The sequence below is a fragment of the Salmo salar genome, chromosome 20 (genome assembly GCF_965601325.2).
Source record: "Salmo salar chromosome 20, fSalSal1, whole genome shotgun sequence".
Lineage (NCBI taxonomy): Eukaryota > Metazoa > Chordata > Actinopteri > Salmoniformes > Salmonidae > Salmo > Salmo salar.
In genome coordinates, this window is record NC_138310.1 from 65,460,028 (window position 1) to 65,487,611 (window position 27,584).

The following is a 27,584-nucleotide window of genomic DNA, read 5'->3' on the forward strand; positions in this document are numbered from 1 at the left end:
AGCGTTGAGCAAGCGTTGACATGTCCTTGTTTGTGTCTTGTTGTAAAAACTAACGATGGGTGGATAAGAGCAGGGCTGCTGCTCCAGTCAGTCTCCAGTCCAGATGGTGTGTAATGTGGTTTGCTTTAGCTGCCCACCATGCTCACACTAATTAAACAGAGGAGATTACATTAGCACCAGCTCTTAATCAATCTGCTCGTCTACAGAGCATGACCATGGATTTCAGGAGATTACAGAGGAGATAATCCTTTTTGCACATGTGTAACTAAATTTAGCCCACCTTTCATCTTTTCAAAATGGCTCCATTACATTTGGTGGATCTCATGCTCATCAACTACATAAAGAGGACAGGATAGTTCTATGTCAGCACAATCGTAATACACTAGTGGACTTTTCCATCATTGCAAACAAAGTAGGAGCTTCTTTACTATATCCAAGTCATGTTGTGTTGTCACTATGCTCTGCTGGTGGAAAAACTGTTTTCAGTATATGTGTTGGTATACACCATAGCAATGCTGTGTTTCCATTTTTATTTTGTTTCTCGCAGTGGTGGAAAAAGTACCCAATTGTCATACTTGAGTAAAAGTAAAGATAACTTAATAGAAAATGACTCAAGTAAAAGTGAAAGTCACCCTGTAAAATAATACTTGAGTAAAAGTCTAAAAGTATTTGGTTATAAATATACTTAAGTATCAAAAGTAAATGTAATTGCTAAAATGTACTTAAGTATCAAAAGTGAAAGTATAAATATTGCAGCTAGCCACATTTTCTAGTTTTTTATTTATTTGCAGATAGCCAGGGGAACGCTCCAACTCGGACATCATTTACAAATGAAGCATGTGTTTAGTGAGTCCACCAGATCAGAGGCAGTAGGGATGACCAGGAATGTTCTCTAGATATGTGTGTGAATTAGACCATTTTCCTGTCCTGCTAAGCCTTCAAAATGTAACTACTACTTTTGGGTGTCAGGGAAAATGTATGGAGTAAAAAGTACATCATTTTCTTTAGGAATGTAGTGAAGTAAAAGTAAAAGTTGTCAAAAAATATTAATAGTAAAGTAAAGTACAGATACCCCAAAAAACTACTTAAGTTGTATTTGAAAGGTTAAGTACTTAAGTACACCACTGGTTTTTCGATTCAGTTAGTTAGAATTACATTTTGACTGAGTTTCCATTATAAAATGTAAACACAGCATTGCTATGGTCTATACCACCACATCCCAAACCCACAAATAAACATAGAAACAAGAACATAAACAAAGGTAGTACCTGTGATGAAGAATTCCCTCTTGTTATTGACTGGATGAAGCTACTGTATGGCTGCCATTCTGCTTAGTGGTGGAGACAACAATGTGTGTGGTAGAGCAGAGGGAGAGAGGGCAGAGAGGAAGCGACTTATCCCTTCCCTCATCTGTAGCAGCTAGTCAAACCCACCCAGCTGTTGTCTGGCATCGTGCCACTAAGGGTCACCAAACCGCCTGTCATGACTTCAGCTGCATGCTACAGTGAGACAGGAAAACACAACTGTTTTTTATTGTTATGTTTATTTTTGCTATTTTATGTTTCCTTGGTGTATTTTGAAAGGTGCAAATAAGATGTATTATTATTATTATTACTATTACTAACTCAACCGTCATGGATTTACATTTTGATATTTTCTAACATATTCAAATATTGAACATTTTCCTGTAGTGCATGTGAATAGTATGCAGAAAAAAACAGACAGTAAGAACTCACTTTACTTGACTGATGACACAATAAAGACCTGCATTGTAAAATAGTTTTATTCTTTTTTCATCATGCCACAGAACACTGACGCGTAAAGAGAGCTGTGCCTGAAACCACACTGAGAAAACACTTGCACACACAGTGTTACAAAGCTGTAATGCAAAAGGATTTAACACACATGGCAAGAAGAACAACCCTGAATGGACACCAGGACAAGCACTGACTGAACTGGCGCTGAGGTAGACAAACACTTACATAATATCTACCTAAATGATGATCATCACATCCTTATAGTACACACACCAAATAAAACAACTTCCGTTTTGTTACAACATAGAAAGATCAAAGTAAAACTTTTTTTCAAAGTGCTCTGTTAGTTTTGGTCCACCACGGAAATCCTAAGATCCTTATAGCGCATGTGTATGAACACTGAACAAAAATATAAATGCAACATGTATGTGTTGGTCCCATGTTTCATCAGGTGAAATAAAAGACACCAGCAATTTTCCATATGCACAAAAAGCTTATTTCTCTCAAATTTTGTGCACAAATAGTTTTACATCCGTGTTATTTACACATTTCTCATTGGCCAAGGTAATCCATCCACCTGACAGGTGTGGCATATCAACAAGCTGATTAAATAGCATGATCATTACACGGGTACACCTTGTGCTGGGGACAACAAAAGGCCATTCTAAAATGTTCCGTTTAGTCACACAACACAATGCCACAGATGTCTCAAGTTTTGAGGGAGCATGCAATTGGCATGCTGACTGCAGGAATGTTCACCAGAGCTGTTGCCAGAGAATTGGATGTTAAACCTTTTAGGGTATAGGGGGCAGTATTTTCATTTTCGGATGAAAAGCGTGCCCAGAGTAAACTGCCTAATACTCGGGCCCAGAGTCAAATATTTGCATATTATTAGTAGATTTGGATAGAAAACACTCTGAAGTTTCTAAAACTGTTTGACTGATGTCTACGAGTATAACAGAACTCATATGGCAGGCAAAAACCTGAGAATAATCCAACCAGGAGTGGGAAATCTGAGAATTGTAGTTCTTCTTTTGAATCCCTATCGAAACTACAGTGTCTGTGGGGGTCACGTTGCACTACCCAAGGCTTCCATTGGCTGTCAACAGCCTTCAGAAAGTTTTCCCATCCTTCTCCTGTTACTGGGCAGAGAATAGTAGCTCACTGAGTGGACTGCCTGAGGACAAAGGGGTTGGTGATGCGCGAGCCCGCCAGCGTGCCCCTCCTTTTTCTTCTTGAATGAATACGCTATTGTCCGGTTGGAATATTATCGACGTTTTATGTTAAAAATACCCTAACGATTGATTTTAATCAACGTTTGACATGTTTCTACGAACGGTAATGGAACTATTTGACTTTTTGTCTCTGGTACTGCGCTCGCGCGTTATGCCTTTGGATAGTGATCTGAACGCACAAACAAAACTGAGGTTTTGTGGAAGTTTCTTGTGGAAGTAGGAGTCCTCGGAGTACATTCTGACGAAGATCAGCAAAGGTAAGAGAATATTTATAATACTAATTCAGAGTTTTGCTGATGCCAGAACTTGGCGGGTAGCTGTATAGCTTGCTTCGATGGCTGAGCTTTGTACTAAGAATATTGAACAATGTGCTTTCTCCGTAAAGTTATTTTGAAATCTGACAAAGCGGTTGCGTCAAGGAGTAGTGTATCTATAATTCTTTCAATAACTGTTGTAAATTTTATCAACGTTTATGATGAGTATTTTTGTAAATTGATGTGCATATTCACCGGAAGTTTTGGTTGGAATACATTTTCTGAACATCATGCGCCAATGTAAAATGCTGTTTTTGGATATAAATATGAACTTTATCGAGCAAAACATACATGTATTGTATAACATGAAGTCCTATGAGTGCCATCTGATGAAGATCATCAAAGGTTAGTGAATACTTTAGCTGTACTTTTGGTTTTTGTGATGCATGTCCATGCTTGGAAAATGGCTGTGTGGTCTTTCTTGTGAAGTTTATGTCCTAACATAATCTAATTTTATGCTTTCGCCGTAAAGCCTTTTTGAAATCGGATAATGTGGTTAGATTAACGAGAGTCTTATCTTTAAAATGGTGTAAAATAGTTGATTGTTTGAGAAAATGAAATTATGAGTTTTTTGCTGTTTTGTATTTCGCACCATGCTATTTCACTGGCTGTTGAATAGTGTGTCCCGCAGGTGGGACGGTAGCGTCCCACGTAGCCCTGAGAAGTTAATTTCTCTACCATAAACCGCCTCCAACATCGTTTTAGAGAATTTGGCAGTAATTCCAAACGGCCTCACAACCGTAGACCACGTGTAACCACACCAGCCCAGGACCTCCACATTCGACTTCTTCAGCTACGGGATCGTCTGAGACCAGCCACCCAGACAGCTGATGAAACTGCGGAGTATTTCTGTCTGTAATAAAGCCCTTTTGTGGTGAAAAACCTCTGATTGGCTTGGCCTGGCTCCCAGGTAGGTGGGCCTATGGTTTCCCAGGCCCACCCATGGCTGCGCCCTTGACCAGCAATGTGAAATCCATAGATTAGGGCCCAATGAATGTATTTGACTGATTTCCTTTTATGACCTGTAACTCAGTAAAATCATTGCATGTTGCGTTTATATTTCTGTTCAGTATAGAATAGATAGCAGTACAGTGAAGAAGAGTTGATACTTTAAATTGTTTTCATGGCACTGAGTGCTGGCTGTTTGTTCTAGAAGGCCTTAGTGTTAGACCCATATTATGCCCAACGTTTAGCTTTATAAAGGTTATTAACAATACCACTATGTATTCTGTGTTTTCTGTACATTTTTTCCCATTTGATGAATTCACAATCCACATTTTACTTTGACATGACAGAACATTTTGAAAGAAAATCTCACTCGTTGCTTTGAGGCTTGAGGTGCCTGGGGCATAATACCATAGTCATTAGAAGTATCTTGTTTCAAATTACAATGTTTAGACAATAGGGTCTACTACGGCATGGCAGTGAAAATCATTTCTTCACTAGCAATAAACAAACAACCAGGAACAACAACGATCAATAAAACATACATGTACTGTGTACATGTATTCAGCACATCTATTCTCCATTTATAAAAGAGGCACAGGGAGGGCTCTTACTCAAATCAGATTCCAGAGACTTACAAAACACACAAGAAAATATGTTTCTTAAATCAAATCAAATGTAAACAAATTGCAGATCACTGTAATACAAAAATACAACATCTTTAAATCTTAGAATCCCTCATCTGGCTCTCGTCTAGAAATAAGATACAATTACATTTACAGCAACAGACAACTGACGATAACCTGCTTTTAGTGATTAACTTTACAGAATCATCTTTTCACGTTTAGTAAAAAAGCCAACACTTTTATTCACATTTTCTTTCTTTTCATCACTTAGAGAAAAATCGAATTCTGTGATTTAACAGACTGCTATAATTCTACTTATAAAAAATTATACACATAAAAGTCACTTTGAAGACTTTCAAATCTTTTTTTCCACCCAACAGGCAACCGTCCGAATCAATTCCATGAATTAATTCTCAGAACATTTCAAGCCGCTTCACCAATATAAAAGGACATTTGAAGTTAAAGCTATAGATGATGGATGAAAACACGATGAAAAACACCAGTTCTAACATGTGCTATTGCCTCTGTGCAAAAGTTGAAGATTGAAGAGGTAGCACTTATTCTAATAACAAAATAAACGGCATTGAGGTTGGGTCAAAATAACCAACACCTATTTGGTAACAAAAACTATGCATGACATAAATATCAAAACCTGTTGCACCTTAATGCTTGTCAGTCAGCATGAGCAGATAGACTAACTGACAGGTAAGGGAAATCATATGCGTAATATGCGCACTGAAAAATAAGACAAATTAAATCAAGCATATGGAGACCATTCAAGTAAAACATGCAGAAAACAAACAACACCCCAAAAAAATCTATAACAGGAAATAATAAGCCAGGAAATGATTGTTGATCTCAATCAATCTATGTAGTATAGTATTGCAATTATACCAGAGAAGTTGGGTTCTACATCTCACAATCACAGTCACAGCAGATAAAACTCAATATCCTTTCTAGTACAACACTTTCACTGCTGTGGTAACCCGACCAGTAGTCTTTCAGTCTTCAACACACATGCAGGTTTAATGTAATAACAGATAATTGCGGCAATTCGTGATAAAACCAATCAAACCACAGAAATGATCAACTTACTCTTCTTTAGAGGAAAGAATACGATGAAAAACTTTCCCACACCTAGGATAGTGTGTCTTAGTGTCTAAGTCCTGCTCAGACGTAGCATACGTACAGGTAGGTCTTCTCTATCCTCCAGTCCAGGGGCACATCCTCGGGTCTGTGGCTCTTCATGTGTTTCTGCATGGCTGCCAGGCTGGGGCAGAAGTCCTGGCAGATGGTACACTGGTAGGGCGACGCTCCGTTGTGGGTGCGCAGGTGCTTGATCATGGCAGAGTAGTCTCTGGATCGCTGGTGACAGATCTTGCACTCAAATGGTTTCTCGCCTATAGGAATACAACGGCATACTCGTGAAACCTTTCCTTGACTATATGCTAAAACCAGTGGTACTATCTGACACACATTGGTTTGACCTGTGTGTATGCTGTCATGAACACAAAACAATCTGACGTGTGAGTGTGTTGTTATTATGACCATGCACTGTTCTGATTTGTGGTCTGATTTGATTGTGTGAGTGTTATTATGACCAGAAACTGCTCTCTAACCTGTGTGCACGCGGTAGTGGGTCTCCAGTTGATGCTTGAGGCTGAACCTTTTGCCACAGCCGTTACACTCGTAAGGCTTCTCTCCTGTGTGGATACGCTTGTGTCCCCTCAACATGCCATCGTCCCGGAAACAGCTCCCACAGAACTCACACTCAAACGGGTGGTCACCTGAAGACACAGGTTAGACACAGGTTGGGTAAAGGTTGGACACACGTCATCACAGGTGTCATGATGCTAAACAGTATCAAACGGTTCAGGTAGGCCTCCGCTCATCAGCAAACAAACGGTATCAAAGACTTATTTTAACGTGACTACTACTTGCATATGATAGATGTAGTTGTACAGGTCAATAAAAACAGAACCTTTTTGCATTTCAGGCTGAAAAAAAGATGTATCTAATAATAATAGAATATAATATACTGTATATAATAATGTTATGACATGTGAGGACACTCCATCTGGCTGCTTGCTAACAGCTAATAGAAGTCTCCCAGACATGTGGGTCTCTCCACAGTTGATCCATCTCTCTCTGAGGCTGTGGCTTTGAGTCATTTGCAATGACCTATGTGTCTCATTAGTTCAGTGTCCACAGCAACAGCCAAGTGGGACAAGACACTGCACTGCTCATTATAGCCCGGTGCTTCACAAAGCCCCCCATGCTACAAGACACATGACATTTACACAATGACACTCCCAAGATGACCGTGGGATAAACAAGATACACAACGATGGGCAAACTCCGATTCCCTTCTGTCTTCATATCAATTATGTTTTTATTCACTATAGACGTGGATCTGAAGAAGGGGGCAACCTTTCAGTAAAAATCTCCCTCCCTCCCCTCCCCTCCCTCTCCCCCACCCTTAGGGCACCACTGACAAACTCTCAGAGAAAAACACAGACATTTGCTGTTCTTTAGATATTTATTTAGGTTTGCTCTGTCATTTGGGGTGAACTGCAGTAGAAATGACAGACATGAATCGCAGGGGCCTAGAAGGCTGTGTCTAAGAAACTAAAAACATCCACTGGATAAAATAGCCTCAAACATAACACTGGCCATATTGGAGCATTGCTGTCATCAGGAAAGTGAATCATTGCAGAGTTTATTAACGTTAAGTAAATGTAGACATGATCAAATTAGTGAAACTGACTGTAATTGAAAAACTCTGGTCTTATGCTACTTCAGTCTAGTGCCAAGAGAGAAGTAGTAGTTCAAGGTATTTAAGGATTAAAGGCTTGAGGTTTATGGGAATCTCATTGCAGCTTCGGATTGTGTGTTAGAGTAGGCGATGATGTTGATGGATATGACAGTGATGACGATGATTGTGATGAAAACAGTAATGATGATGATGAGAACAGTGGTGATGATGTTGAAAACAGTGATGATGATATTGAAAACAGTGATGATGATGATGTTGAAAACAGTGACGATGATGATGATGATGAGAACAGTGGTGATGGTGATGTTGAAAACAGTGATTATGATGATGATGATGAAGATGCTGATGATGAAAACAGTAGTGGTGATGATGATGGTGATGATGAAGATGACAATGGACACAGATGCAGTCCTTACCTGTGTGTGAGCGCAGGTGGCGTTTGAGGGTGGTGTGGCTGGGGAAGGGGTGGTCACAGTGGCTGCAGACGTAGCTGTGCATCCCTGCATGAACCTCCATGTGCTGCTGCAGAGCCTTCTGGGTCTGGAACCGCTTGGCACACAGCAGACAGAACACTGCCATGTCTGTCCCTGGAGACCACACAGAGACACAGACACAGTTATTTCAGGACCAAACATACACTCAGTGGGGAAACTGGGTCACTCAACTCTGAGCCTGAGACTCTCTGAGTGTTCTGAGGAGAACGCTTCTTTCAAAGAGCAAAGTGTTTCTACCTAAACTAACCCCCCTGACAGGCGTGAAATACATTCAGTTTGACTTTATACACTTTTCTGATTGACGTTGACTTGGAAGTCATTGTCTTTGAGAGATGTATTTTTTACGCAATACACAGGATGCTAGAGCTGTCAATCACACAATCAATGCCTTCTCCTTATGGGATGTTAAAAGAGGAATTATTATTTTCAATCCCCATCAAGCCTGTTCTCCAGCAGCCTCTGGAGTCGTCTGTGTCTGTTCACAGAGAGAGGCTGATAGCAGCTCCACCCTGAACGATGCCTACACTATGAGCTATGTGCTGAATGTTAAGTAGCGATATCAAGCCATTAAAGGCAGGACTGCAGGAAAAACACAATCCTTTTAATCCCGTGTGTGACCTGGCATCACTTTGGGGCTGCTCTCCTGTTGCGCTGAGAGTGGAGCGGAATACAGATAGGGAAACACAGGCTAGTTTTACTCACACAGGATCTGTGAAGAACCACCATTAAATTCTCACACACAATACACAGGGTTCTTACTTTTTCTTATCACTATTCAATGACCCCTTTGCTTATCCCGCTCATGAAAATTCAAATGTGAGGTAGGACTGAATCATCAGTAATCAATTCCACTGATAATAATGTACGAGTCTTGCAGAGAGGTGGTTAATGTTAGGTTATGAGGTCGTTATTTCTCTGTCTGCTCGGGTTTGGGATCATTTACAACGCAGGTCCCATTGCTCACGACTCGGATTCAATCAGACATCTCCAGCGGTGGATCATTAGTAAACAGAAGGCTATGCGAGTGTTTCATTGGAATTCAAGTGGGGTTGCTGAGTTGCATTTAAAATGCAGTCTGATGAGGTCCACTAAATCAAATCATTTGTTACTGTTATTGAAGTGCCTTGAGGCAACTGGCAATTAAATTGGAATTAGTGCAGGGAATGAGATACAGCACACTCATACTAAGACAGGAGATTTTCAGACAGTGTTTGGAGTTCAATCAAGTTAACAGACAAGGATATTTATAGTCAATCATAAGTTTAATTTCAGCAATAAATCATATTATCTCTCTATTGTTTACCATTTTCCTGCAATCCACATTTTAAAAATTTCTCCAACATTTTCCTTTTATTTTAGTCATGATGATTCATAGATACACTTCACTTATTGAATCACTACATAACCTACTCTGAGGGAGTCAGTCAGTATCTTAGTGCCTCACATTACACGTGGTTCTCTTCCCAAACGACTGGGAATACACAACATGAAAGGCCTAGCTTACATTAGGCTTCATTTATAGGATGAATTGTGTTACTAATATTCAGAATATTTCTAAGATTACATGCATCTGTGTTATTTTTCTTTTCTCTCTCATTATTAGATATTGATCATGGGACTTGATGGAATTAAAGTAGGCTATGAGCTTGCTGTGGTTTGCCCTAAACGGCACTAAGAGAATTTAGCATTATTTCTACTCATTAACAAAGAAGAGAGACGATGAGAGATGTTATCCACTCCACACCATACATCAGAAAGCGAGCCTCCTGGAATGCACTGCACCTGTTCACTAGCTTTATTCCAGTGTCCGTCTATCTTCACAATAGAAACACAATGTGGTACAGACCCCCAATGGCTCGGCCCATTAGTCATAGGCTCCTCATGCAACTCCTACACTTCCAGGCTTTGTGTATAAGCCTAATGATCAGGGCTTTTCTCATCCATGGATCACAATGTTTTACTGATGGACAAAAGATCTTCCCTGTACCGCCCCAAACCCTAACTAGAAAGGAACGTTTCTCTGTAAAGTCTCACTGTCCAGCTGACTATCTACTTTCTTCGGTTTCTGATTATTTCTAAAGAAGAAGAGCCTTGACTGGAATGCACCAAAAGTCTAAGAGATGTATCCTAAAAAGCAAAAAGACCTTTAGGAACTACTGAATCCATTCTGTGCTGCTTTATCCGGTGGTACTACATGAACAATAATCTAAGACACGTGTCAAGCCATACAACCTCAATGCAGCCAGCAGGGGGAGTGCTCTCTACTCTTCCACTCCTTCTAGCCTCCAACATGCTGGAGGGGACCCCAAATGATACAGTACCATCAGTTACTTCTCTATGATGAAATGTTTTCCTTAGTACATTTTCTCACTCAGTATCAACATTTTGACATGAGCTGTCATTCCTCAATTCTTCTCACTCCTTCATTCTCAAAATGTCAATTTAATGACCATTCCCATAAGTCTGTGTTCGGCCTATTTTGATAACTAAACCATTAAACAGTCTGGATTCATTCTTGTTCTGCTTGTCATTTCCTGCTTCTAGACACTCAGATACTCAGTCAATACCCTCTCATCCCACTGCTATGAAAAGAATGTAAAACTGTCAAAACAAACGCTCTCGCTTAACAATGATCTCAGTCCCACATCCAGTGACAACACCTTGAATAATACACTAGTTACCAGTAACAACTCAACTTCATTGAAAGAAAATTACAGAAGCACCAATACAAATACAGTGACTTGCGAAAGTATTCCTTGGCATTTTTCATATTTTGTTGCCTTACAACCTGGAATTAAAATAGGTTTTTGGTGGGTTTGTATCATTTGATTTACAGAACATGCCTTCCACTTTGAAGATGCTAAATATTTTTTATTGTGAAACAAACAAGAAATAAGACAAAAAAACGGAAAACTTGAGTGTGCGTAACTATTCACCCCCCCAAAGTCAATACTTTGTAGAGCCACCTTTTGCAGCAATTACAGCTGCAAGTCTCTTGGAGTATGTCTCTATAATCTTGACACATCTAGCCACTGGGATTTTTGCCCATTCTCCAAGTCAAAACTGCTCCAGCTCCTTCAAGTTGGATGGTTTCCGCTGGTGCACAGCAATCTTTAAGTCATACCACAGATTCACAATTGGATTGAGGTCTGGGCTTTGACTAGGCCATTCCAAGACATTTAAAAATGTTTCCTCTTAAACCACTCTAGTGTTGCTTTAGCAGTATGTTTAGGGTCATTGTCCTGCTGGAAGGTGAACCTCTGTCCCAATCTCAAATCTCTGGAAGACTGAAAATGTCCCTGTTATTAGCGCCATGAATCATTCCTTCAATTCTGACCAGTTTCCCAGTCCCTGCCGATGAAAAACGTCCCCACAGCATGATGCTGACACCACCATGCTTCATTGTGGGGATGGTGTTCTCGGGTGATGAGAGGTGTTGGGTTTGTGCCAGACATAGCGTTTTCCTTAATTGCCAAAAATCTACATTTTAGTCTCATCTGACCAGAGTACCTTCTTCCATATGTCTCCCACAGGCCTTCTTTGGTCTCTTTGTTGCCTCTGTGATTAATGCCCTCCTTGCCTGGTCCGTGAGTTTTGGTGGGCGGCCCTCTCTTGGCAGGTTTGTTGTGGTGTCATATTCTTTCAATTTTTTATAATGGATTAATGGTGCTCCGTGGGATGTTCAAAGTTTCAGATATTTTTTTATAACTCAACCCTGATCTGTACTTCTCCACAACTTTGTCCCTGACCTGTTTGGAGAGCTCCTTCGTCTTCATGGTGCCGCTTGCTTGGTGGTGCCCCTTGCTTAGTGGTGTTGCAGACTCTGGGGCCTTTCAGAACAGGTGAATATATACTGAGATCATGTGACACTTAAATAAAGTCCACCTGTGTGCAATCTAACTAATTATGTGACTTCTGAAGGTAATTGGTTGCACCACTTTTCAGTTTTTAATTTTTTAGAATTTTTTGAAAGAAGTCATTTTTTAAAATTTCACTTCACCAATTTGGACTATTCTTTGTATGTCCATTACATGAAATCCAAATAAAAATACATTTAAATTACAGGTTGTAATGCAACAAAATAGGCAAAACACCAATGGGATGAATACTTTTGCAAGGCACTGTAATCCCTTAAATAAAAGCAGTAGATAAAAGTGACAGAGTCAGAAGTGCAGCACAAACAGTATGTATAATATAATAATATATGCTGACATTCATTAGTTTGATGACTAATGCACCAGTGCACCCTGTTAATTTTCACACAAAAACACTTGCTTTCACAGCAGCCTTTTCCAGAAGGCTTTCCTCCTTAGTGCAGAGTTGCCCTTCTGTGAGAAAACACGATCTCCAGTAGGCATGCCACTGCCCCCACTGCCCCCTGCTTTCTCAACCTTAACCAGACAAAGAGAACGGGATTTGGTGTTCTGACCTCTTGACCCTAGGTCCTCAATGTGGTAAACACCATGTAATCAATGGTATTCCTCAAAGGCTGGATGGCTGACTGAGCATTGTGCCTCTCTATTGAGTCCCACAGGGGAGGGACCTTGCAGACATTCCACAGAGAAAGATTATTTAACTTCAGTTTAGTTTCTCTCAGTAAACTTTAGACAGTGTACACAGAACTAAACTAATTCCAGAGTTCCTATGTTCCAATCTGAAAAAAAGGAGCCAGGAAAATATCTAGCTAGGAGAAGGGAAGAGAATATCAGCCTGGTAGTTTAATTAAACGTCAATCGTTTATCAGATCAGACATCAGATCAGAACATGATGTGGGAGCATTTAACAGCCAGTCAATAGTCCAACTAAGGCAGGGAACACAGACGAAGTGGCTTAACAGACAAAAATATGTCTCTAGGCAACCAGATTGAATCATGGCCCTCCTTGGGGTGAAGTGTTCAAACTAATCCCTCCTTTCACAAATCAGCAAAGCGTATTCCTTTTCTAAAGACCAACAAAAGTTTTCCCATCCTGAGAATCCTACAGTAACCCCAGTACAAATTGAACAAGGGATTGCATAATGTTATACAGATCTATGCAACGTTCTCTGTCTTTAGGTTTAGTTCACCATCTAATCTCATTGGTCTGTGTTAACAGCACGTTTCTGTGCAGGTTTCACCATAACTCCACTACAAAGCAACCATGGACTGCTCCTTTAAACCAGTATACAAAAGAAGATATGAATGGTTATAGAGCTGTTTAGCTCAACCCACACAGTGGCTCTGGGAAATATTGGGTTATGAAATCAAGGAGTTTAAACTCATTTTCTTAAGACCGGTGAAAGAGTTGTAAGTACTATGTCACACTCTTCAAAGAGCTTGTTTATTGGATTAAGTCAGATTCACTGAAAGGAGCTATAACTGATTGGCTCAACATGAAGGTGCTATGAGTAAAACTCCTAGTATGGCTCGCCTGACCATGTTCACTCACTAGCTGCTCCTGTGACCCAGTTACACATATACACTATGTACATTACACTGAGCAATGAGCACCAGACCTGCAGGGGGAAACCCAGTGCCTTCCCTATGAGCTCAATATGTTGGAAATATGTCTTTTCGGTTAAAAAAGACATTGAAAAGACATAGGAAAGATCTCTTACAACCAATTTTGCTCACTTAGTTCAGACTGGGTCCCCATAGGCTAGATGTTATGACAGGCCTAAAGACAGTCAGTAACCATACAGGACCTCAGATGATCCCAGGTAGGCCAGCCACTGGACAGCAGACCGCTAATCTACCAGAGTGAGGAACAACCAGCTCAATAATTAATGCAACAAGAGATATGTTGCTGGTGTTTAACCACCATTCCATCTTCCATGGCCCGTTTCATTGAGGTCCCCCACTGTCTCCAATCTACAGTTTGGATTCAAACATTTTTTGCATATTTTCGCAATAGCATTCACCATACATAAAGACAGAGTAGAGGCCTGCAGGGCCTGAATGAGTGGAGTAGCACTAGGCAGTGTGTACTGTGTACACAACCCAAAATAGCTAGAGGCCAGCAAAATAGACTGGGGGGTAAGTAGAGTACAGTATGACTCAGTAAATGAAGATCTGTACCAATGATTAGCTATTCTAAGTGGAATAAGGGGTATACATTTCAACCGATTGCATATTCATTATTGTGAATGCAGCTTGCACAATAATTATTGCGCAATTAGATGAGGTCTATTTCATTATGCGCTGAGGCAGTATTGAATATACAATAAAGTGTGATGGAGTAGGATGTGTTCTCTGTATAATAGGGGTCATGTGCAGTGGCGACCTGTCATTCAGGGCAGGTGGGGCAGAGCCACATTTTTTGTTAAAAAGTATATATACACTTGTATATATATATATATACAAATTGGGGGGGCTTGCCTGTTTTGCATGTTATTTTGACATTAATACGTGTCACATATCAGTTTGCAAACAATGTAAAAATATATATATATATAATTGAGTTAACAAAGCCGCATACACACATGGTCTCTTTTTTGTTTTCTTGAGTAAGGCAGCTCCAAATACAAGTGTTTCAGCCTAGCTCAGTGCTTTCTGTGGTGGTGGTGGGGCATGCCAGCAGAAAATAGGATCATTGCGCCGTGATTGGCTCAGTGTTCTGTCACTCATGGGGACCTTACTCAATCGCCAAGCTTAAGTCCTTAGAAAGGGTAGACATCCAACATTTCAGCCCTTTGGGTGCTGCCATAGAGTTATATTACAAGTGCCCTTCCAAGAAGGCTCAAGTTCATTGGCCACGGAAATTAAGTAAAATCATGTTATATGTAGAGTAGCTTTGATTGGACTTACTTTCACAATCTTAGATAGCAGTCATCATCATGAATCAAGTCTACTGGCAAATCCTTTTTAATTCTTGTCATATGAAGAGAAATAATGAAGAGAAAATATAGATAAAACGTATCGGTGCTCATCGGTCATTGGACATAAACATTACGCAACAGTTTGGAGATTGCAAATTCAACAATGAGTGGTTTGGAAGGAATCAGTGACAGTGGCTAACTGCAAGCATTGCAACTGGGAAGTCAGGAATAAACAGCTCAAACTGGGAAAATACGTTTTGAACGGTCATTCAACTCGGAATTGTAAATCCAGCATCTTTCTCTTTGATAACAAAATTTGCCCTTGAAGGACCACCTCGCCACTTTCCTGTTCAAGCACAGCACAACAACGTGAGTCCAAAAATGTCTTGTACGCTGCTGCATAAATTATGTAATATGCCAGGGAGATATGTATACTGTAGTTAAGAAAGTAATACTAAGTGTACAGTGCCTTGCAAAAGTATTCATCCCCCTTGGTGTTTTTTCTATTTTGTTGCATTACACCCTGTAATTTAAATTGAGTTTTATTTGGATTTCATGTAATGGACATACACAAAATAGTCCAAATTGGTGAAATTAAAAAAATAACTTGTTTAAAAAAAAAACACTAAAACAAATGAAGCCCCTAAATAAGATCTGGTGCAACCAATTACCTTCAGAAGTCACATAATTAGTTAAATAAAGTCCCCCTGTGTGCAATCTAAGTGTCACATGATCTGTCACAGGATCTCAGTATATATACACCTGTTTTGAAAGGCCCCAGAGTCTGCAACACCACTAAGCAAAGGGCACCACCAAGCAAGCGGCACCATGAAGACCAAGGAGCTCGCCAAACAGGTCAGAGACAAAGTTGTGGAGAAGTACAGATCAGGGTTGGGTTATAAAAAAATATCAGAAACTTTGAACATCCCACAGAGCACCATTAAATCAATTATAAAAAAATGGAAAGAATATGGCACCACAACAAACCTCCCAAGAGAGGGCCGCCCACCAAAACTCACAGACCAGGCAAGGAGGGCATTAATCAGAGAGGCAACAAAGAGACCAACGATAACCCTGAAGGAGCTGTAACACTCCACAGCGGAGATTGGACTATCTGTCCATAGGACCACTTTAAGCCGTACACGCCACAGAGCTGGGCTTTATGGAAGAGTGGCCAGAAAAAAAGCCATTGCTTAAAGAAAAAAATAAGCAAACACGTTTGGTGTTCGGCAAAAGGCATGTGGGAGACTCCCCAAACATATGGAAGAAGGTACTCTGGTCAGATGAGACTAAAATGTAGCTTTTTGGCTATCAAGGAAAATGCTATGTCTGGCGCAAACCCAACACCTCTCATCACCCCGAGAACACCATCGACACAGTGAAGCATGGTGGTGGCAGCATCGGGGATGTTTTTCATCGGCAGGGACTGGGAAACTGGTCAGAATTGAAGGAATGATGGATGGCGCTAAATACAGGGAAATTCTTGAGGGAAAACTGTTTCAGTCTTCCAGAGATTAGAGACTGGGATGGAGGTTCACCTTCCAGCAGGACAATGACCCTAAGCATACTGCTAAAGCAACACTAGAGTGGTTTAAGGGGAAACATTTAAATGTCTTGGAATGGCCTAGTCAAATCCCAATCCAATTGAGAATCTGTGGTATGATTTAAAGATTGCTGTACACCAGCGGAACCCATCCAACTTGAAGGAGCTGGAAAAGTTTTGCCTTGAAGAATGGGCAAAAATCCCAGTGGCTGGATGTGCCAAGCTTATAGAGACATACTCCAAGAGACTTGCAGCTTTAATTGCTGCAAAAGGTGGCTCTACAAAGTATTGACTTTGGGGGGGTGAATAGTTACGCACACTCAAGTTGTCCGTTTTTTTGTCTTATTTCTTGTTTGTTTCACAATAAAAAATATTTTGCATCTTCAAAGTGGTAGGCATGTTGTGTAAATAAAATGATACAAACCCCCCAAAAATCTATTTTAATTCCAGGTTGTGAGGCAATAAAATAGGAAAAATGCCAAGGGGGGTGAATGTAGCCTATAACCAGTTTTAGAGAAATATAATCATTGAATATTGTAAGAGCTTTCATTGTCTGTTTATTTGCCCCCTTTATTTATCCTATGGTTCTGACTGTTACAGGGAGAACACTGTAAGAACGGCCCATGTTCTGAATTCTGTCGCTGTACATTTCAAAAGTGCTGAACAAATAGTTATATTGACTACGTCCGTCGTCGCTCGCTCATTAATGTCTTAATTGACATTACAGATTGCCTCTTATCTGCTTGTTGTCCCCTTATGCCATAGTTTGTACATCTTATTTGTCAGTAGAAACCACATTTGTTTAAACAAGTCAGCCATATCAGCTATTTTTTTTTAAAGCAGTAGATTATGCTGAATGAACTGTTTCGCTGGAAGATAAGACTCCACTGAAAGCCAGGGTTAGCAGTGGTAAGGTGTTGGGACTGCTATAGGGACCCTAACAGTTTGTGGGCACCGTTTGTCACCGTTATAGTGTAATTAATGTATTGTTTAGTGATGTGTTGTGTAGTGGCTTTGCTGGCATGCATCCCACATTTGTTTTTTTGCCCCACCAAGATTTCCATGTTAAAATCGTCAGTGGTTATGTGTACTGTAGACATTCAGCAGAGGAAGTGTTAATGTGTAGTTTAAGGGCAGCTGTTTGTAAGAACACACAAAGACAGCACTCTTAGGGCCTTCTCCTGCAGGCATTTTGGCAGAATGGTTAGCCACTATCTTCTGCACCATATCCAGTCCATTTCTACGCTCTATGATTTGCTCAAATTCCTGGGTTTTCCCAAACTGCTCAAACAAGATGACACCACAGAGAACTTAGCTAACATGGTCTGATGAAATAAAGTCATTGTTGGCTGAGAGGTTTTGAGACGGTTCCATTATTTTATTTTGGGCACTCACAAGTAGGTCAGAGGCAGAGCGGACGGAGACTGTGACAGAGAGGGTTGTGGTGGGGACTGAGTAAACAGCAACACATGATGTTGTTTTCCTGGGAGTCCTTGCATCCAATGCCACCAACCCTCGCAACCAATGCCCTCAGGAACTCCCCCTTAACCAGCCCCTTCCACAGGTCTCACCCCCTTCCCATAACGCCAACCCACAGCCACTCGCCTCTGACATTCACATTGCCAAAACACACACTCACTGGAAATAAGCTAGGCTCTGCAGTGCAGTCCCTGCAGTGTGATCGATATGAGAGCCAACAAGGTCTTTCTCAAGTAGGGGTGTCTTCCTTCTTGAGGAGGCTGGATCAGTAAACTAAAGGGCTACAGCTGCTACGGTCTGACCTGTGATAATGTGCCAAGAGGAAACTTGTTTGGCTTACTGGCATACTGTCACATGGCGATATACAAAGCCATGGTAACAAGATTCATTCAGCCAATGATCTCAAAGGTTATAAACCTAGGATGTGTTGAAAGTATAATCAAAAGAGGACCATAGCGCTCTCCCAAAAGTGTGTTTGGTCCGTAAAACCCATGAATCCTTCTTCAGTGTATAGGTTACACACTGAACAAGGTAAATAAGCAGAAATGTCAGAAAATAAGAAATATGTGTATATATATATATATATATATATATATATATATATATATATATTTTAAGAAATAAGCTTTATGCGACATCTTTTTGAGTGCAGAAGTTGAAAGTATAAAAATACTTGAAGGTTTATAATGTACAGTGAATACATATTCTAAAAGAGAATGCCCACTGTAGCTGAATTCCCTAAAACCACCAAACAGCTAAAAAAACACACACTATTCCGGTCAGAGCACAGCCTGTGAGTACAAAGTAGCAGTAAGAGGGTCATGTGTCACATTAGACCAAGCTGAGATGATGACAAAATGAGTGAGTAATGCCCTCCTGCACCCTGCACTAGATATGCTGCCAGGCCAACAACTGAGCCCTGGATGTTTACAACCTGAGGGAGAGGAGGTAGAAACTCGTTAACACCCCGCCATGTCTCCAGGTATTAACTATTCATACTGTGTGTGGCACCTGGAGTTACAGTTACATGCCAACGCTTCGGAGCGGGTTATCAGTTTTCTCTGACAGTAGCAGCAAAGGTGTGGATTCAGACACTCAGCGTGGATCGACTGTAGGGTTAGTTTAAGATCATTAAAGGTAGAGTTTGATTTAGATACTGTAATCACTAGGATTCAGGCACTGGGAGAGGGTCTGAATATTTGGAAGGATGACAAATACAGGCAGCTTTGACTTCAACTTGACTTCAACTTCACTTCACTTCAATATGAGATCCTCAGTCAGCTGATTAGAGGAGCGTCTAGCTAATTAGAACCATTGGGTTTCAGAATAGTTCACAGGCACTGATGTCCATTATCTTCTGAGCTGGAGAGGATAAATACTCAGAGTCTATCACCATGAGATCATTCCCAAACAAAATGTGTTGATTCAAGTTGTTGATGTGAGTCTGAGCAATAGAGTAAATACCCTCTCAGCTCCTCACGCACATAGCCTAGATGCATGGCATATCTATGACAATATCATGTACTTGCAGTGTGGCCTAGGTGTGCCTGGTGTGTCAGGCTTGCCAGCACAGTGGTAAATAGGCATGCACCCACATGCCAGGAGATGCCAGGAGATATAAGTGGGTGATATCTGAGAGGGCCTTCCCGTCCTCGCTGATCAATTAATTATGGAGCAACATGACAGGGACATTTTAACCCTGCCAGCACAATGACAAGAAAGTTAATCCCCATAGCCATATATTTATTAAATGTTTTTTGAATGAGCAGCAGGAGAGACAGAATACATTACAAATACAGACCTCAAACAGTATCCTGTCAATTGTAGCCTGCTTGTTTAAGGGCGGTGAATGAGTGTCTGTGAGTCATTGAGTACCTGTACGTTTTCATCCGTGAGCTATGTTTGTCTGTGGGCGTTACCTGTGTGTGTTTGTGTGTGTGTGTGTGTGTCAGACAGTACCTGTGTGTGTCTGTCTGTGGGCCTCCAGAGCATCTTCAGCAGAGAATGTAGCTCCACACTGATCACACACCAGGGCCTCAGCTCCAGCTGCAGGGGGACATCACAGTCATGTGTCATCATCAAACGCTCAACATATGGTCTACATTATTTTGTGAGATGTAAACATTCAAGTATACAGTATGAGAAAACAACCAGCAACTTGTACAAAATTATTTGAATCATGCTGTAGAAGGTGCAACTGAATTTGATGGATGGAATTTATGGTTATGGCAATCAATCCACATCTGAATCTCAGATGGCTATAAAAGCTGCACTTTTATTTCAGAATCAAACCACATTTTTTATAGGTGAGAAAGCTGTTGGATTAAAATCCATATCAAACCTTTAGCCAATGTAATGCTCTATTTAAAAGTCCCTAAGTACCCATTCTCTTCTGTAAACACTTTTGGTTGTTTACAGTTACATAAGGAGTCACATACAGTACAAAAGAACAGAACCCAGTGGAAAAAACACAACTCTGGCCAAACAAAGGCACCAGACAGTGTTCCATGGCCTCTCTCTTTCACAGTGAGGAGCTTAGCTGAAGAGTTGTATTTACCCTGTTATCATGCTCTGAACAGTGTGCAGCCTGTCTACCTGAGTTGCCACAAAAGGACTGGGTGTTCTGTGCACAGCAGACACTCTGCTCTGAGCCCGCAGCATAGGCCTTTATCAGAAACCCTCCAGAGTCAACACTCCCTAGCCATCTCCCTCAGTAACACACAGCACCCTGCTCACCTTTAGAATGCCCTTGTCTTTTCCTATGAAGAGATCAGAGAAGACAAGGGCACCGACACCACTCAGCTATAGGAGATGCCAGTTGCTTTGACAAATAGTGATACTGCACACACAAGTGGGTGTGGGTGAGTACATGCATACTCACACACACACACACACACACACACACACACACACACACACACACACACACACACACACACACACACACACACACACACACACACACACACACACACACACACACACACACACACACACACACACACACACACACACACACACACACACACTCCCAGCTGTTTGGATGTGGGCTGGCTCTCGGTGAGATGTAAATCGGTTTCAGATCCATACTGGCCCAGGGCTCATTCACTGTTCTATTTTCTGCTCAGCTGGCTTTAAATGAAGTTAAAATGACTCATTAAAACGCCCACAAGCTTTGGAAACTGGGAGCGCTACAGCCTAAATGTAGTCCTCTTTCAACTCTCCCCACCTCCCTGTACAGCTGCACTAGTCCCAGTGCTGTAGCTAGCTACAATCACCTCATCCACAGATTTCACCTCATTTCAGATCTTTGAACATTTTCGTGAAAACAAAACATTTCAGCATACTATGTAGCCTTTACCTAGATGTATTGAGATGCACTGCAGGGCTGTCCTTGGCTGTGTTATGTTCTATGAGTGTGTCCAGTTTGTTATGTTCTGTGACAGTGTGTCCAGTGTGTTCTCTTGTGCTGTTGGGAGATTGTGTGTGATTAGGGAAGAAGAGAACATTGTCTTGTGCCGTCAAAAGCATGGAGTGTGCTCTCATCCATAAACCATCAAACTGTCTCCAGACGCGGCTGCAATAGCCCTCCATCAAAACACTTTGTCTGGCATACCAAAATACGAGCCAGCATCGAGCTGAATACCAAATCAGCCCATTAGAGCTGTGGAGCACTGGCTCCTTAGCAACCAACAGAGGATCTAAAGGCTGCTATGGGCTATACGGCAACACACAATGACAATGAAATAAGATCAAACTCTCTTTCTTTGTGCAATACAGAGGCTATATATTTTGTGTGTGAATACAAACCAGATGAAAGAAGGTTTCAAAAATCTATTTTGTAATGAAAGATCAAAGTATCTAACTGATGTGTAACAGGCCTATATAACACACACTATAGCCAGTATGTCTCATCAGGTCATACCGATGCAGACAGGATGAGTAAAGGGGAGTAACCATTAGCCAACTAGTAGAATGTGTCAAGACCTGATGCAGCTATTGTGTTCCCATCACGGAGTTCCAAACATGGAATTTCAAACTCATCATTAAATCTACACCTGGATTTAAAATATGTCTACTGTGAGGAGGTCAGGTAGTTTATGAACAGTTTGGAGAAAGGGGACCTCTCATCTGTCAGCCGTCTGTCATCTCCTAACACTTTACAGAGATCAGAGGAGAGGAAAGCCATGGAGGAGTAGCATTCCTTGTGTCTATTCTTCCTAACATCAGAGTGGGGTTTCTGTTTATATTTTAGTTTCATTTTTAGCCCCTCTCTCCGCCTACTCCCCTCCCCTTCTCCTGCTCTATTTTGGATAAAGTGGCTGGGAGAGCAGTCAGGTCTGATTAAGTCGCCGTTTGGGTACAGTGTGTTCCTGGACACACATCTGCGAGAGAGCCATCACACACGCTTCGGAACACTGGCAGAACACCCAGGCCTGCCGGCAGCTGATGATGTCATCACTCAGAGGGACAGAGCTGGCGAGGAGCCAGACAGACTCTCCGAAAACACACACACACACACACACACACACACACACACACACACACACACACACACACACACACACACACACACACACACACACACACACACACACACACACACACACACACACACACACACACAACTAGACAGATACAACAGAGAGAAGACAAAGAGAAGACAGAGACCCTGAAGAACTGACACATGCAGACAGTCACAGACAGGCGACAGACAGGAAGAAGCCTCTTTCCTTTAACACATATCTCATGTTCCTCACTCTTCTAATATACATGTGACATCATGAGCAGGTGCATGTGAAAACTGTACAGTCCTGTTATGGGTATTGTAAATGGAATGTACAGTGAGGGAAAAAAGTATTTGATCCCCTGCTGATTTTGTACGTTTCCACACTGACAAAGAAATGATCAGTCTATAATTTTAATGGTAGGTTTATTTGAACAGTGAGAGACAGAATAACAACAACAAAAATCCAGAAAAACGCATGTCAAAAATGTTATAAAATGGTTTGCATTTTAATGAGGGAAATAAGTATTTGACCCCCTCTGCAAAACATGACTTAGTACTTGGTGGCAAAACCCTTGTTGGCAATCACAGAGGTCAGACGTTTCTTGTAGTTGGCCTTGCACACATCTCAGGAGGGATTTTGTCCCACTCCTCTTTGCAGATCTTCTCCAAGTCATTAAGGTTTCGAGGCTGACGTTTGGCAACTCGAACGTTCAGCTCCCTCCACAGATTTTCTATGGGATTAAGGTCTGGAGACTGGCTAGGCCACTCCAGGACCTTAATGTGCTTCTTCTTGAGCCACTCCTTTGTTGCCTTGGCCGTGTGTTTTGGGTCATTGTCATGCTGGAATACCCATCCACGACCCATTTTCAATGCCCTGGCTGAGGGAAGTAGGTTCTCACCCAAGATTTGATGGTACATGGCCCCGTCCATCGTCCCTTTGATGCGGTGAAGTTGTCCTGTCCCCTTAGCAGAAAAACACCCCCAAAGCATAATGTTTCCACCTCCATGTTTGACGGTGGGGATGGTGTTCTTGGGGTCATAGGCAGTATTCCTCCTCCTCCAAACACGGCGAGTTGAGTTGATGCCAAAGAGCTCCATTTTGGTCTCATCTGTCCTCAACACTTTCACCCAGTTGTCCTCTGAATCATTCAGATGTTCATTGGCAAACTTCAGACGGGCATGTATATGTGTTTTCTTGAGCAGGGGGACCTTGCGGGCGCTGCAGGATTTCAGTCCTTCATGGCGTAGTGTGTAATCAATTGTTTTCTTGGTGACTATGGTCCCAGCTGCCTTGAGATCTTCGACAAGATTCTCCCGTGTAGTTCTGGGCTGATTCCTCACCGTTGTCATGATCATTGCAACTCCACAAGGTGAGATCTTGCATGGAGCCCCAGGTCGAGGGAGATTGACAGTTCTTTTGTGTTTTTTCAATTTGCGAATAATCGCACCAACTGTTGTATCTTTAAGAGTGTGCTCCTAATCTCAGCTCGTTACCTGTATAAAAGACACCTGGGAACCAGAAATCTTTCTGATTGAGAGGGGGTCAAATACTTATTTCCCTCATTAAAATGCAAATCAATTTATAACATTTTTGACATGCGTTTTTCTGGATTTTTGTTGTTGTTATTCTGTCTCTCACTGTTCAAATAAACCTACCATTAAAATTATAGACTGATCATTTCTTTGTCAGTGGGCAAACGTACAAAATCAGCAAGGGATCAAATACTTTTTTCCCTCACTGTACTCTATTATTGGCATTATATGGCAGCGTTACCTGAGTGAGAGAGCATGTGCATCCTGAGCCGTACACTGTCCATGAAGTGTTTGCCACAGAACTCACAGCCGTGTTCCTTCTCTCCTTCACTGTGCAGCTTCCTGTGGGGAGAAAGGACTGGGATGAACCAATGACTGAGGTCTCACAAATAGCAGACATTGGGCTCTAAAACGTTTTGGTGCTTTTTTCTGAAGTGTTTTCAAAAGAAAGGCAGAGGCATCATTGTCCTTGTAGAGAAAAGCATGTTTCATTCCATCATGAAAGCAACCCTCTCTTTGTACTGCTGCATCATTAGAGTAGAGGTCTCTAAGAGTTGTGAGTCACACAGTATCACACTGTACGAATGCAAAAGTAGAACAGACAATAGAAATATCAGGGATAATTTTAGAAAGCACAATACAAATAAATGTGCTGACACCCACGTACACATACAGACACAGACGAAAACACAAACACCCACGTACACATACAGACACAGACAAAAACACAAACACCCACGTACACATACAGACACAGACAAAAACACAAACACCCACGTACACATACAGACACAGACAAAAACACAAACACCCACGTACACATACAGACACAGACAAAAACACAAACACCCACGTACACATACAGACAAAAACACAGATACACACATACACACATGCAAAACCAGACAGACAATCCTCTCATAACAAGTACAAAAAAGAGGACTCGCCGCTCTGCCTGCAGCCTACCCCATCATATCATATCACATATGTTCAGTCATGCGAGGTATCATCTGCACTATTATCCTAATATTTCCCTCTGCAGCACAATGGCCAAACAGCAGTCCTCTAGACAGTTATAAACAGACCACAGTCAAAGGACAGATAATCTAATATATAGTACCAATAAAATATTATGTCAACAAAACTCTCTTCAATTAAATCAAGAACACCCGCTACGTACATCAAAATAGAAAACAGAAAAGAGGATTTTCAACAGAAAACTACAGAGATCCACTTTAAACCAGACACCTCATACAATTCCTAGCTTTCTCCTTTAGATAATTCACTTAATCAAAGCCTGAAGTTAAAAGTTCTGAAAAGGTGTGCTATGCCCTAACAAACTTCTCTCTCCCTGTTCTCTCCACTCAGAAATGTCAATGTGACTGAGGTGGATGATTCTCAGTGACCTGTCTCCTGACATGGACTAGAGTCATTACAACACCAGCAGTCACCAGAAGGACTGACTCCTCCAACCTTCAAACCTCTGCCTATCTCCATGACTGAGCATTGGCTAGCTAATACACTGCTGGATGTTCTGTGTCATCAGGCTCTTTCAAAACCCGGAGTGGCACAGGCCTGAATTGCCGTCTGCGTGGGAGGAGAAAGGGTAGAGATTGGTGCTCTGATACTGATGATGGCTTGGTTGATTGATTTATTTATGGGACCTGTGGACCTGTCTGTAGACCTGTGGACCCCCCCCCCCCTTTAAACCAACCAACCTCTAGTTTAAACCCACCAACGTCTTTAAACCAACCAACCAACCTCTAGTGTAAACCCATCAACCTCTAGTCTAAACCCATCAACCTCTAGTCTAAACCCATCAACCTCTAGTCTAAACCCACCAACGTCTTTAAACCAACCAACCAACCTCTAGTGTAAACCCATCAACCTCTAGTCTAAACCCATCAACCTCTTTAAATCCACCAACCTCTAGACTAAATCCACCAACCTCTAGACTAAATCCACCAACCTCTAGACTAAATCCACCAACCTCTAGACTAAATCCACCAACCTCTAGACTAAATCCACCAACCTCAATAAACTCACCAATCTCTAGTTTAAACCCACCAACATCTAGTTTAAATCCACCAACCTATTTAAATCCACTAACCTATTTAAATCCACCAACTTCTAGTCTAAAACCACCAACCTCTTTAAACCCACCAACCTCTAGTCTAAACCCACCAACCTCTTTAAACCCACCAAACTCTAGTCTAAAACCACCAACCTCTTTAAACCCACCAACCTCTAGTCTAAACTCACCAACCTCTAGTCTAAACCCACCATCCTCTGTCTAAACCCACCAACCTCTGTCTAAACCCACCAACCTCTTTAAACCCACCAACCTCTTTAAACCCACCAACCTCTTTAAACCCACCAACCTCTAGTCTAAAATCACTAACCTATTTAAACCCACCAACGTCTAGTCTAACCCACCAACCTCTTTAAATACACAACCTCTTTAACCCACCAACCTCTAGTCTAAAATCACTAACCTATTTAAATCGACCAACCTCTAGTCTAACCCAGCAACCTCTTTAAATCCACCAACCTCTTTAAATCCACCAACCTCTTTAAATCCACCAACCTCTAGTCTAAAATCATCATCCTCTTTAAACCCACCAACCTCTAGTCCAAACCCACCAACCTCTAGTCCAAACCCACCAACCTCTAGTCCAAACCCACCAACCTCTAGTCCAAACCCACCAACCTCTAGTCCAAACCCACCAACCTCTAGTCCAAACCCACCAACCTCTAGTCCAAACCCACCAACCTCTAGTTTAAACCCACCAACCTCTAGTCCAAACCCACCAACCTCTAGTCCAAACCCACCAACCTCTAGTCTTGAATCACCATCCTCTTTAAACCAACCAAGCTCTAGTTTAAACCCACCAAGCTCTAGTTTAAACCCACCAACCTCTAGTTTAAACCCACCAACCTCTAGTTTAAACCCACCAACCTCTAGTTTAAACCCACCAACCTCTAGTTTAAACCCACCAACCTCTAGTCCAAACCCACCAACCTCTAGTCCAAACCCACCAATCTCTAGTCCAAACCCACCAACCTCTTTAAACCCTCAGCCACTGGTTAAACTATCAACCAGTGGCGTCTACCTTCACATGCTGAGAAGCCTTTAGATCTCTGTACAGGCAAGCTACTCTCCTTCCTCCCTCCTCACTAATGCAAAGGAATGCATACCAAATGCACTCAGAGACAGTTTTAAGTATGAGGCACATCTAATAAAAAATAATCTTACAGAATTGTGAAAATGTTTGCAACTATGAAACAGCTTCATTATGCCACACCATGTCTGCTAAGCTGCTAACAAAGACCTATTTCATACCTCTTATGAAGTCCCTCTATTCAGGCACAAGAGCAGGTGTCTTTTTAAACAAATTAACATATTTAATATCATTGCTCCCAGCTCTTTCCTTTGAAGTGTTTTAATGTGTTAAAAGTTAATTAAGACCAAAAAAAAAATCGCCAACCTTTAAATTAGAAGTTGTGCACAACAATTTATCTCTTCCTTCACATCCTAACAAAACAATTAACCATTTAGCATGGCGACTCCAGACT

General features: G+C 41.4%; 1 protein-coding gene across 1 annotated transcript in view; it reads right to left on the bottom strand.

Moving 5' to 3' along the window:
• Window positions 1-1,765: 1,765 nt before the first annotated feature.
• The window catches only part of LOC106581153 (zinc finger and BTB domain-containing protein 16-A), a 30,470-nt gene continuing 4,651 nt past the window's right edge, over window positions 1,766-27,584 (bottom strand). Inside the window, exons 3-7 of the mRNA XM_014163017.3 lie at window positions 24,250-24,350; window positions 19,925-20,011; window positions 8,070-8,240; window positions 6,497-6,664; window positions 1,766-6,277 (exon numbers count right to left, since the gene is read on the bottom strand). Of these exons, the coding sequence (XP_014018492.1) occupies window positions 6,048-6,277; window positions 6,497-6,664; window positions 8,070-8,240; window positions 19,925-20,011; window positions 24,250-24,350 (757 nt within the window). The 3' untranslated portion in view covers window positions 1,766-6,047. The remainder of the gene's footprint in view (window positions 6,278-6,496; window positions 6,665-8,069; window positions 8,241-19,924; window positions 20,012-24,249; window positions 24,351-27,584) is intronic.